Genomic DNA, 13,755 nt, shown 5'->3' with positions numbered 1-13,755 from the left:
CCTTGTCCTGTCCCTGTATTTCCTGCCTCGTTCAATTTGTACCCATTAATCCTCGTCCTTTGAAACTATGCAGTTCATAGTTTAAAAATTGTGAACTTCAAACACATATAACACATCAGACCAGAATTCACTAACACTATTTAAGTCTCTGACTAAAGCAGCCAAATGATGCACCAGGTTTTTTAATGGAGGTTATAAATGAATGTCCATAGAAAAGCCACAAACTCAGGTGTCTTTCTGGTTTTTTTATTAATAAATACCTTAACAGCACCAATGATATTTGAACATAATTTTGCAATGCTGTGCATGGTGGCTGCTTGGGGACAGTGAGGAGACGCGTCTGTATTTTCATGTACAGTTGATCATTTTCTCCTTTTGTGCTTCTTGTAAACAAAGCCATCTCTTCCATATTTAACACCTTCCATAAAATTGATCAAATCAATACCAAATAAGAGGGAAATCCTCATTTTAATCTACTGCCTCCTTTGGTTTAAGGTGACTCAGTAAGTCTCAGGAGTGCTATAACTTACAACCAGATTGTTGTGGTTCCTTTTAAAAACATCTTTTCTTTGCATATATGTGTGCACACATGTTGAAAGCAAGACTTTTGGCCACCTCAAAGTTCCATGTGTTTGAAAGTACATTAGCATGAACATTTTGACAACAAAACCTGGGAAAAGTGTATTTCTATACATCAGAGGTCTGTACATGAATAAGCATTTATACAAATATAATCCACCAAATATTGGCTTCTACATACAATTCTGAAATATGGTGATTCATTTAGATTTCCTAACCTTCAACCACGCTGGCACTAACAGGAACATTTCAGGCTGCCTTTAACACCCACAAAGTATGTTTGTTTTATAAGGTGGGCACAGATTTCTCTTGCTGTATTTGCACTTTCCTTATGAATAAATTAAGTGGTAAAGTGAAGTTTGAACAACATAGTCTGTGGTGTAGTAACATCAGCAACTGCGAGTTCCTGGCCATCCACAAGCCCCAGTTCTGAAACAGAAAGAAAAGCTTAATTAATTTAATTAAACCCACGTGCTTTGCCTTTTCAAGAAGCTCAAAAAAATCAGAAATGCTATCCCCACAAACCATAAATGTGATTAAATAAAGCTGCAAACAGCTCACTGGCTAAATTAATATTAATATAATTTAATCAGGAGACAGACCTTGTTGAGTAATATATGTAAAACTCTACTGGAGAGTGTGTAATTTACAGCAGTTATTTTGTTGCTTTGTTGCAATGTTCTGTGCATCTGCCTGCACTTCACCTTTAAACAATTGCTACACATGAGAAATGTGAAACTAAAATTGAATGTGTATGAATGTAAAAGGACAATGAAGCAAATTCTACTGCATAATGCAAGATAAAGCTAAATAGCCACACAGAGGGGTGAAACTGACTTTCTCTAACTTGAAAATCAACACCTGACAGCTCCATGATACCTTTTAGTGTCTTGGAAAGATTTGGCCTTGTTCGTTCTTCAATTGAAGCTACTGTCTGCAAATTAAAAAAAAAAGAAAGGCCAATTTTTTTTTTCAAATTCAGTAAATTTAAGTAAGTTCAGAATATTAAAGTCAATTATGTATGTTCAGATTACCTGTAAATAAAGTGTTTTATTTCCCCCATACATAGTTGCTGTGATTGCAGGAGATTTCATCTGCCTATATATTAAAAAAATTAAAAACAAACAGAACAAAACAAAACAAAACATAACCAGGCAATCAGGTTAAAAACACATTTTAAAATTACCTTTTTTAAGCAATAAACAAACAAATTATCAAATTAGTCAGAATGGTTGCAACTTACAATGAAGCATTATTTGTTAAGTAATCCAGGATCTCCTGCAATTTAGCTGACGGGGATATCTCTATGTTTTGGGGAAGCTGGCTGCAGGCTGGACAGTTCTCCTACCACAAAACAGCACAAGAATACACATTATGGTAAAGATGATTTTAGAAATGCTGCTAGTAAGGTCTCAAAAGTGTTTGTGTTGTGGTTTTCTTTTTTTTTTTTTTAATTTTAGCTCTATAAATATTAATAGTCGTAAATGTTAATGACAAAACCCATTTCCTTCTGAAGTCTGTCACTGATTGGCTCCCAACAGCACCTAAGTATTTATGAATGACAAATTTCATCTGACATAAAATCCAATACTTCAAACTTTCAGATCAATTTTTGCCATAACCTCTTTTGAGAACATCTGCCCATTAGTCATCTTAAGTTTGAGGATTTATTTTGTAGCTCTACTCTGCAGGAACAGCAGACCAGTAACATTGTAGTTTCCACTTTTAAAACTTCAGAAATGTTATTATTCAGTGCCAGGGGCCAACTGATTCAATACTGAGGTTCAGAAATAAACATGAAGTACATAAATACAAATAAAGCAAAAAACCCTTCAAGCCTTTAATGGCACTAACCTTTCTTTCAGCTTCAAAACTGTATGTATATAATCCATCCACATCATTGAACACCAAGTAGTTGTTAAGAGGAACATATGCACTGTAATGACAAATAAGTCAGTGTTGATACATGGCATTCTGCTGGAAATCATGTCTGTAATTAATAACAAATTAAATACCTTGTGGCTATCTTAAAAACTTCTGTGGCGCAAACAGCTGGAAAGAGAAAAAAGAATTTCTTCACCTAGCTCTACCAGACATGCAGACATCACACAATTATACAAAAAGTGACAAAAACAATCAAGTTTAACAATCTATAAAGAAAAAAATAAACATCTGAATGCAGCTGGTAGTTCTGCGCATTAACACCACAGATTTGGCACTAATCTGACACAATGTCAAGCCTGTGTACTGTGTTTCTCAGTTCTTCTCCCCAGTTTTAAATGCTTTTGCTCCCTCCCAGAGTCATAACATTTATCCAGTCACTTACAGTTTCTCTATGGAAAACAGAAATAAGACTGTAAGAATAGACCAGACACATTTAACATTTACTGTTAACCTCTCCAGGTTCTCAATTCCATATTGTTGTCCCACAAAACTCTCAAGTCAGTAAAGCAGAAGTGAAATGAGTTCTTACAGCATACCTGCAATTACTGCATTTGTAGAAGCTACTGCTGGAATAATTCGTTTTATCACCCCTGTAAAAACAAAACATACAGCTCTGGGTTTTCTAAGAAACTCTACTGAGAGACTACTTTCAGACAGAATAATTTCAGAGGGTGGGTCCAAAGGTACTTCCAAGTGTCCAGGAATTTCTGTAACAACCAGGTATAATGGTATGCTGCTGCAGTACTTGGGCATTTTTTTATTTTAGGAAGGGATCAAGCACGTTGAAAAAAAGCAGGTATCAAACAAAGAGAACACTGAACAAACTCTGAAAGCAAGTATACTCTGTATTTAGCACTGGAAATTAAAACTCTGTTCTTTTCCTGTTAAACTGGGGAAATGCACAAAGGAAAGACAGTTGAGTTTTCTACTTGGTTAGTGTTTGAAATGCTGATTAAATGAGTGTCAGCATACTGCACTTGCATGTGAACAGAGGCAGGGACAGCAGAGAGGAACAGATGCTATAGACTTAACCAGCCTAAACTGGCAGAAAATGTTGCTAAAAAAGACAATCAAGTCCTTTTGTTTCTACTCTTTGACCCAGCAAGAGTGGTCACCACCTAATGTAAACTGTGGAGCTGCTCCAAGTTAAAAATAAAATAGCAAAAGAATATTCACTTTTATCCCACATAAGTTCCTCTGATTCATCATGAATGTCTGAACATCTGATTTGTCATAAAAATATTTGTGCTGGCACAGGAAACAAGCTGCTTCTTTCTGTTTTAAGGGTGAGGAGAACTATCCCAGCACAGCTGCCAGCTTAGTCATAACAAATACAAACAATGCCAATCCAGCCTAGGTGCAAATGCCACAACTTGGTGAAATGCCATCCCCTTACCTTGGGTGAGCCTGTAGGTAACACCTTTAATATTAAATTGTGATGCTCTTTCTAAAGACTTCTGGTAAATCCACTGTATATGTTCAGGGTCATCTCCATCCAATGCAATACCTTCTACAGCAAAGAATTTACAGATGAATTGCAATTATAGAAGTTCTTCTGAAACACAGCACTCTTTTTTGTCCAAAAAAAAAAATTCCCTGTTTTAATTTATAATGAATACCCCATGAAGCTATTGAAACTTGACATTTTAAATAACCAAAGTATTATTTTTACAAACATCTTTAGTTTTAACACATTCTATACACAAACTATCATCACTGCACAATTTATAGAGCTGTTACAGGTTACATTTCAATTCAGGAAAGACACTGTGCAGTGTGAGAAATATGAGCAAATATGGAACTGGAGAGTGAGCTCAAGAGGAGGAAATCCATCTCCAGCTCAGAGGAGGCTTAGATTCAATATGACAATGAACCACACGAGGTTGAGAGGCAGGATTGTTTTATGAAAAGCATACACCCAACTCAAGTTAATTAAAAGGAGAAATGTTCATTTAGCATGAGTACAATACATTAATTACCTCCAAAAGGCTGTTCCTTTGGCCACTGCAATATCCTGACATACTCAATGCAATGCTCTGGCAGCCTGGGCATGGATGCAATGGTGCACATGGGAAAATTGACCTGGTTGGGCAGGGGAGGAAAACCAGAAGAAACCATGATACATTAGGTGTAGTACTAGGAAAAGAAACCAGCAAAGCAGAGGAATATGAAAAGATGGCAATTTCACTGGGGGCATTACCTGTGGTGGGTAAAGTGCAAGCGTGCATTCAACACACGCTGTCATGCCAGGAATAATCACACGGACATTGCCCTTGAAACCTTCTGTCCCTCCATCTATCAGAGGGATGATGGAACTTGGATCCAGGACACCATCTTCATAATGCAAAAAGGACATCTAACAAATGAAGAGGGTGGGGGGTTGGGTTTTGTTTGGTTTGGCTTTTTAAACAAGGTAGAAAAAAAATCAGGAAGAAAAAAATCCTAAATTTTATTCTTAAAGGTACACCCAACTATTGAGTGCTTAATATACAGGTTTATTTTAAGGGTATATTAAACACAACTTATTTGTCAGTGCACAAGACTTTATCAACCACCTTCACCCTCTACCTCTTTCTCTTACTCCCCTATAAATGCTATTATTTGCTACATATGTTCTTACAGTTCATCAGAACAAATGGTTGGTTAATTGAAGGTTAGATTCTTGATTTATTGTTTTGCTTTTGTCTTTTTCATTTTAATACAGGTAGATACTCCAGATCATTGTTTTACAAACAAATTCACAATGATAAAATTACCAGCTTTCTGGTCACTGAATTCTGTAACAGTGCAGCTGCAAATAATGGCATTTACAAGTTGTAGCATAATAAATACTGTTTGGGTAATGAAGGAAAAAAAATCACAATGGGAGCACCCAGAGCAGCTCTGGAGCTTTCTTTCTTGATTTTCAAAAGCTGACTGCAGAAGGCCCAAAGCAATGTAACCTAACTAGGAAATTATCCCTGCAGGGCACTGCACAGATGTTGGCTAACACTTCCCAAGAAAAGGGCAGGTAAGAGAGCCTGCATTTCATCCTGCTCACAGAAAGAAAACAGAAATAGGTATACAGAAAGCTGGGGTTTCAACAGCCCTCATTCATTTTCATGACACATTCTACACAAGTATGTTTAATTTAGTCATCTAAACTCAAGCAATAATCAGGCATTAAGAAGATTGAAAACTTTACCAGCATGCCATTTATCCATCTTCTTGCAATTATAGAGTCCAGCCCACAAACAATAATATGAAACTCTAGGGAGAAAAAAACATTATTCAAAATCTACACGAATGCAGACTTCCTAAGACAAGCAAAGTATTCTGTCCATAACAGGGACAGTGAGAGTAGCTTAGCTATCTCTCCTAGACTGCCTGTATCACAGGTGTATTTCAATTTTGTTACTTCTACTTCCAGTATATTGCGGAAGACTAAAGTAATTAGCAAGCAAACTACCAGGAAAAGCAGTGAGCAGCAACATCTTCAAGGGACCCCAAAGCACCAGTGGGAAAACAGGGAAACAAATGCCACTTACGTCGATAGAAGCTTTCATCCATGTCTTGAATCTTTTTAAAATATCTGAATGCAAACCCAGTAAAGGAATATATTCATAGTTAAGTTTACTGTTTTCTATTTACTAACTCAAAGCCAAAATATTATCTAATTTATTACTGTAATTCTATACAACACCTTCTAAAAAACTATGTGATCTGAGATTAAATTCACACAGCTGAAGCTGTAACATCTCACAAAACAATGGAATAGTGGTAAACAGCAAAGTTCAGCAGGTGAAATATTTAGAAAGCTCAGAAGATGTGCTCTCACAAAGTCCTTTATCAGTATGTGCTGCTCTGTGTTTATAAACTAATGCCTCCTACCAGTGCTTACTCAAAACTCTCTGGTGAATAATTCCAGTATCTCAGTGAAAATTACAATATTGCACCTGAATAAAAAGACTCTGTGGAAAAATACAAAATAATTTCTGAGCCTCTCCCATGCAGATTCCCTGTATGTTAATGGCACAGAGAAAGAATCCTCAACTCACCAGCTGAATGAATGTGCTCTTTATTGTATGAGAAAGAGGATGGAAGCAAAATACTTTGGATACTCTTACCACCCACAGAGTTTTGTAGGATATTGAAGCCTTCAGGCCTCTCTGTGAAAGGATACGGTACCACAGCACAGTTGGGAATGCGACTGTTCAGGAATTCTGCTGCAACTTCTGCTTTCGGTCGCCCCACATCCTTCGCTCTGGGAAAAACACAAGCAATTCCAAAAGCTTGATTTTAGCAGATTTTGTCTTTCCAATCTCTACACATTGCAATACCAAATTAGGTGGCTAATTGTTACTTTAGGGCAATTTATTAAATTGGATAATATTAAGGCAATCAACCCAAACCATTCCATGATCCCTGTAAAGCATGAGATGTGAGAGTCACAGAATGAACTACGGTTATCAGCACCAAAAACATCCAATGTTTGTTCACTGTACTTGGATGAAAAAGGTACCAGAAAATCTGAGATCTCAATCTGTGTGCATTTATTCCTTGGTGTCACCTTTTCCAATAGTCATTAGCTGTACTGGAATGGCAAGGGACATAGGTTGATTTTCTTCAAGCCACAGAGCCCAATATAGGAAGAAATCATATGCAATTTTTAGTTAATTCTGAGTACTATTGTGACATGAAGGTCCAGTAATCTTTAATGACCTCTTGTCCAACCAAAATAATGAATATATTGACATGTTTTATTTAGGAACTTTTTAAAAACCCCAGAAGTTAAACTATGAAAATGTAAAATACCACTCACCGAAACAAAAACTGTCGATTAAGGTTAGAAACATCTATAGTATCCATGTCAATAACATGGATCTGTCTGAAGCCAGACAGTGCCTGGGAAAAGAGAAGGTCAGCTTCATTTAACGTGAAATTAAATGTTCACAAAGCTCCAGAATTCACTCCACATGCCAAAACAGCTTTGGAGGAACAAATGTATTTGCTGCTCATTGCCTGTGCAGACAGGTACACGGTGATTCTTTGTTCAAAGGGGTTTTGTTGGGTTGCTAATGCTGGTATTCAGACAGATGGAATTAAAAACATTCCAACAGTCACAGACAATGCTCTCCTGAAGGCAATATTGCTTTGGCCTACCTAATGCTAACACAGGGAAGCCAACAGAAGGCTGATCTATAAGGGGAAACTGCAGTATTCCTTCATGGCTGGCGTAAATCAAAAGAGCCCATTGAGGAAAAAAAGCACAGAATTTAAACAAATACCATAAGCACTTCCATGCTTGGCAGGAATGGGAAGAACAAAGTTTATTTCCTTTAAAAGGCTTTTTTAAAAATTCCTGTTGAGGTTTGGGACATTAATTTTCACATAAATGGCACAAATGAGTCTGGCATATTGACCCAGATATCACAGTTCAAAACAAGGCAGCATTCCTCGTGGCCTTCAGTGCTGAAGGAGGTGGAAAACACAAAAATCACCTCCCTATCTAACAACACATTGAACCTCTGACAGAAGCTCTGCCTTGTCTCCATTTGCATGCAGGCCATCACCACATCTGGCAAATAACTTTACAGTAAAATTGCCTTAAAACTGTATTGTGGGTGTGGTCTGGTAAAGTGGTAACATCAGTCACACACAAAGAAACAACCTGCACTGCAGTTAAAGGGAATTAAATGCTGCAAAACATGGGTTTAGAGAAAAGAGTTGTGATGTTCTGAAGCGACTCTATAAAATTTGAGTCATATACAAAATATGACTTAAATTATCCTTTAAGAGTCCATCTTTTTAAATGTAAAGACTTTGAAACTTTTCCCTTTACATTTTCTGAACAAACAGAGCTATCTCATGCAACAGAAATCCTCCTCCTTAAATAAAAACATGGGGAAGTAGAGCAATAGTCCAAACTACCAAACTCAAATGGGATCATAACACTGATACACTGAGATAAATAGGAGGGCTTGTGAGGACAAAACCCACCGTAACAGGGAAATTAAACTTTTGCATTTCAAACAACACTTTGTAGCAGTATGAGAATGATTTGTCCTTGGTTGACTTCACCTCCCTAGATCTGGAAATTAGGGAAAATCACCAATATCAGACTGGATATAAGGCTGCACATAAACTTTTGGCTAATCTTCATACAAAGGAACCTGTTGTACCTCAAGACAAGCTTTGAGATAGTTGAATAAATAAGATGCAACATATGAAAATACCACCTTTCAAGAGCATTCTTCAGCTTTATTGTCTGTATCAACATGTATTTTACAGGTGTTGATTGAAACTTAAAATTCTAGTAGCTATATACAACCAGAACTGCAAAATTAGCTAATTAAAAAGACAGTTTTGTCAAATATAAAAAGAAAAAGAAACAGAGAAGATTCTAAGAAGAAAAGGGTTAAAACACAGTAATTACCAGGTTTTTCAGGAGTTCACATCCTAATCCTCCTGCTCCAATAACTAGCACTTTACATGTGCTTAACAAAAAATCAAGGGCCTGCAGAAAACATAAAACAAAAAATTAATACAATTTGTGCATTACTTCATAACCCTAACAAACATGTTACCATAAATTTTCAGTGCCTATTGAGTTACAGATAAAGCAGCTTTGCATTTGCAGGGGTAATTACATATTGGACTTTAATCCATTGTTGAGTTCATGCAGTTCCTGTATCCCCACTTAGAGAGAATCAAGACCTTTGCTGATATCAGTATATTACTTTTATATTACTTTTGACCATGAAAAAAGCAAGGTCTACTCTTACTATTATTTGGTTTAAGGTGATAATGCTTTCCTTCTTCAGGTATTTCACATATATATTATACATAATTAATCTAAACAGATAGACAACATTGCTGGACAGAAAGAATTGAAAATGTTAAATATATAACTGTTTCCTGTGAACTGTTCTACTTTACCCCAGTCTCCAACTAGTAAATAATGGAACAGTACATTAAAAAGGTAACAGAAAAATACTTTCAACCAAAAGCTCTGAAACAAAATGTACAACAAAAGAAGAAAAGCAGAAGAAATACTTAAAACTCTACCCTACTATACACCTTATCCAGTTCTCAAAGTATTCATATTAACACTAATTTCTTCTTTAAGTACAATAAATTCCTCACTGTATCAAATTACTTAAAAATGGAGATTTAAATGCTGCTATTTTTCATGTGAAACTCAAAAACAGCATAATTCATACATTGCTATATATTTATATATGATGACAGCAAGCTTGAAGTTGACAGTGAACAACTTAAAAATACAAACTTATAAAAAGAACACAACACTAGGAGTTCTCCTAGGACCATAATGTTCAATTGCTAAAACACAAGCTTTTCATGCTGCTCTAGCACATTGCTGGTGGTAAATTAATGAACCTGTTTACATTAATTTGCAACACACTCTACAGATATTTGATTGAAATGAAGTCTTTCTCACTTGAGTGCCTGGCTCGAAATCGGGATGTGTGAATGGTCCAGATCGCTCGAGGAACTTCTTTACATGGTTCCAGCGACCTTCCCAGTCTGCAGAGTCCCCACACCCACCATCAACAGCCATTCTGCACAGAACACAGTAAATTCAGCTGCAACATCACACAGGAAAAGCCACACCTCCAACTTGCTATGCAAACACGCCTAAATTATTGATCATTCGTACAAATGCATCTGCATATTCTTTGTGCCTGGAAGTTATGCACGTCGGCATTTGCATGAGTGGGTTTTATTTGTGGAACTAGAAAGCAATAATATAAATAAGCACAGGGGGCAGAACAACCCAGGCATTTCAATAAACACACTGATTTAACTGTTACTAGTAAAAGTTGACCTGCAGTTAGAAAAGGGCCTAGTCTTATTACTTTTATTTCCCTTAAATTTGAAGAGGACACAGAGCTTGTTCCTTTCAATTTTGATCACTTTTTGAATCAGTCAAGTCTTATATCTTCTTTTGACACACTTATCAGTCTGTAACTGCAATTGTGAGGCTCTGAATAAATTACAGTAACATGCCCCAACATCATCCTCTGAATCTTCAGGGTAGTTTATTTAGACAAATATTTTTTGAAGACATGAATCTTGAATGTTTTTCACCTTCAAGTGGTACCATGGAATTAGAACTGCCCCATTTTTCAGGCATCCTCGAGCCTGTCTGCAGTAACAGCCTCACTTGGAAAAAAGGGAATGTTTTGCAGTTATCTTCCTTTAAATTTTCAAGGCAGAATTTTACACCAAACACTCCAATTCCCTTTCCTCCTTCTGCAGGTCACTTTTAATAGTACCTAAGTATAGATTTAAATTTTTAAGAGACTTACTGGAATAGTTCAAAATCAGCTCTCAAGTAATGTTCTACTATAAGATCAACACCTACTTCCCTATTTAATAGAGTTCTACTCAATAAATATGATTTTGTTTTATGTTAATATAAAACTAAGCTCATTATAAAAGAGCCAATCCTGAGTAGCAAAGGATGTGTCACCACTGATAAAGTGTTACCTGCTTTCTCCTACAAAGCACTATGAAAAGCACTTGTCTAATAACTCCTGGGTAATGTTTAAAATTTATTATAACTTCCTCATAATTCATCTCAAAATCAAAGGTAAATGTGGTGAAAACATCTGGAGTGAGAATTCAGAACTCGGACAATGCAGTATGCCAACAGTAACTGAACTTACAGGCAATGGATTTTGCAAAAGATTTTCAGTAACAGGGAAAAACTTCCCTAAACTGCAGGAATAAATAAATTATTATTCACCTGTGATGTCCCTGGCCATGGCAGTGGGTTGGAAAAAGATGATCTTTAAGGTCCCTTCCAACCCAAACCATTCTAGGATTCAATGATAATTTGATCGCAGACTGAACTCTCCTCATTAACTGCTGAGGAAAGTTACTACATGAGCAGTTAAATGGAACCTACAAAAATTACTTGAATTCATAAGGGTCTTTCGACCTCAGATGCACTTTCATATCTCCTCCAGTTTTCACAATAATGTGAAAATACACATATTTCATGTAATGGGAAATTGTGTAAATAAACAAAACATCCCCTCTGCAGAACTCCTCATCTGCTGTAAAGCAGATTTCAGGAGCTGCATTAAGCACTGACTAAAGCAAATAAAATGGGTCAGCAGACATCACAAAAACTGCTTCTATGGATATTACAGTTTTTTGTGTTTCTGGAAATGAGTGTAGAAGCAGTGTTTGGTGACATTAAGAACAGGGTTTTTTATTCTTTTATATAGCCCCTATAAACAGCTATGGCACAGCAGCACTCCTTTTCTGTTTAGATGTGTATTTCTGCTTAGATGTGTATTTTCCTTCTTAATTGATAAAACTGCTAAGATCTAGTTTCACTTTTGCAATTAGACTACAATTCGTTTTTTAGAGGGTTGGACATTGTGGAGATCTGAAAAACATCCATAACTCAACCTGAAATTTTATGTTTTTTTCAGAGACAGTTTTCTCAAGTTTCTCAAGTTTATTTTTTGTGCTGTTATAGCATGACCAGGTATAAGAGTTCAACAACATTCTTATTTATTTCATTGAGTTATTTTCATTTTAAATTTCGTTTGAAATATCAGAGCACCACAGTCCTTATATCGCTTTAAGCTCAGACTTTTTTTCCCTGCCACCTTCACATCTCCAAAGCTCCATGCTTTTGGGGGACTTGGCATGCATCCCTCCCGTCCCACATGCCCCGGGAATGCCGTGGCCCCATCCCGACCCACATGCACTGCCAGTGCCCAGGGCAGAGGGACACAAGCACATGGAATGGAAGAGTTAAGGGATGGAAGCAGATGATGTTAAAGATTTCTCAACATTCGTTTTCACGGCCTTTAAGGCAGGTGCGTAGATTTTTTTAAAGAGTTTTAATGCGCAGAGACAACTGTTCTGCAGTCTGAATTTTTAATTTTCGGCCAAAAACTTAAGTCACCTGCTTCTAGCCTAGAGGCCCTCCCAGGTCCCTGACCGGCAAGGCAGCTTTTCCCCCCTCTCGTCACCAAGCTCTTCAGCACACCATGCCAAGCTGCGAGCCCGCGACTCCCGCCTCGCTCCTCTCCCCGGGGGCTTCCTCTGCCCCGGCCCTCGCTGCTCCAGGGCCCTGCCCCACCTACGCCAGCTCTGCTGGGGCTCCCTCCTCCCTGTCCGCGCCTCCCGCGGGCCCCGCAGCCTCCTCCCAGCCCTCAGCTCCTGCGGGGCTGCGGCTCGCCCTCACCTACCCCCGCCCCAGCAAGCGCTGCCCCTGCCCCGCTCGCCCGCAGCCCCGCACTAACCCATCCGCCAGCAGCTCCTCTAGCCTCCTTCTTTTCTTCTCCCTAAAAGAGAGAGAATAAAAGAAGGGTCAGTATCGCGCTACAGAGACCGGGGAGGAGGGAGAGGGGACCCCGGGCCCGGGGCAGGGCCGGCCGAGCACACACATACAGGGCACTTACGGTTCCTCACCATCCGCCATAGTTCCCTCTGCTTCCCACAGTGCCCCGCGCGCGGCGGGGCGGGCCCGGGCCCGGCCCTGGCAGCGGCGACCGCGGCGACAGTGGCGATAGTGGCGACAGCGGCGATAGTGGCGATAACCGGCACGGACACACGGCAGGGACACGCCCGATCGCTGACACAGAGGCTCCCTCCCCTCCTGCCTGCCCGCACCCGAGGGGTCTCCCTGCGCCCGCCTCTCTGGTGGTCACAGAGTCCTGGAATGGTTTGGCTTCAAAGGGACCTCAAAGCCCGTCCAGTTTCACCCCTGCCGTGCCAGGGACACCTTCTGCTACCCCACGTTGCTCCAAGCCCCGTCCAGCCTGGTCTTGAACACTTCCAGGGATGGAACAGCCACAGATTCTCTGGGCAACCTGTGCCAGGGCCTCACCACCCTCAGAGGGAAGCATTTCTTCCTAATATTTAATCTAAAGCTACTGTCCATCCGTTTGAAGGCATTCCCCTTTGTCCTATCACTCCAGGCCAATGTAAATAGTCTTTCTCCATCTTTGTTGCAGCCTCTCCCTTCAGGTACTGGAAGGCCACAATCAGGTCACCTCAGAGCCTCCTCTTCCCCAGGCTGGACCATCCCAATTCCCTCAGCTTTTTCTCATACCAAAGCTGCTCCAGCCTCCCCCGGACTCAAAACTTCCTGGGAGCCATGGAGGACATCCTCAGGGACAAAGTGTGGAGATCATGGTGCCTTAAAGCCTTCAGGAAGGCTAGAACCCAAATGTGATCACTGGGCTGGTGGCTGCCTGCCAC

General features: G+C 39.1%; 1 protein-coding gene across 5 annotated transcripts; it reads right to left on the bottom strand.

Moving 5' to 3' along the window:
* Positions 1–230: 230 nt before the first annotated feature.
* UBA3 (ubiquitin like modifier activating enzyme 3) lies at positions 231–13,043 on the bottom strand. Of its 5 annotated transcripts, none has more exons than XM_038149446.1 (18): positions 12,954–13,043; positions 12,795–12,836; positions 9,965–10,085; positions 8,939–9,019; positions 7,325–7,407; positions 6,686–6,766; positions 6,051–6,094; positions 5,708–5,772; positions 4,724–4,879; positions 4,503–4,605; positions 3,920–4,033; positions 3,060–3,113; positions 2,595–2,631; positions 2,434–2,515; positions 1,823–1,923; positions 1,614–1,677; positions 1,459–1,513; positions 231–1,008 (listed from the first exon to the last, which is right to left on the bottom strand). In XM_038149446.1, the coding sequence occupies exons 1-18, from the start codon at positions 12,971–12,973 to the stop codon at positions 920–922; spliced, it is 1,392 nt and encodes a 463-aa protein (XP_038005374.1). In that variant the 5' UTR covers positions 12,974–13,043; the 3' UTR covers positions 231–919. The 5 variants fall into 5 exon arrangements, with proteins under 5 accessions (XP_038005374.1, XP_038005375.1, XP_038005377.1 ...); XM_038149447.1 differs by having other exon boundaries at positions 3,920–4,030; XM_038149449.1 differs by having other exon boundaries at positions 12,943–13,002.
* Between the last annotated feature and the right edge of the window lie 712 nt (positions 13,044–13,755).

The sequence above is a fragment of the Motacilla alba genome, chromosome 12, assembly GCF_015832195.1.
Source record: "Motacilla alba alba isolate MOTALB_02 chromosome 12, Motacilla_alba_V1.0_pri, whole genome shotgun sequence".
Lineage (NCBI taxonomy): Eukaryota > Metazoa > Chordata > Aves > Passeriformes > Motacillidae > Motacilla > Motacilla alba.
This window is presented reverse-complemented; position numbering and strand designations above follow the sequence as displayed.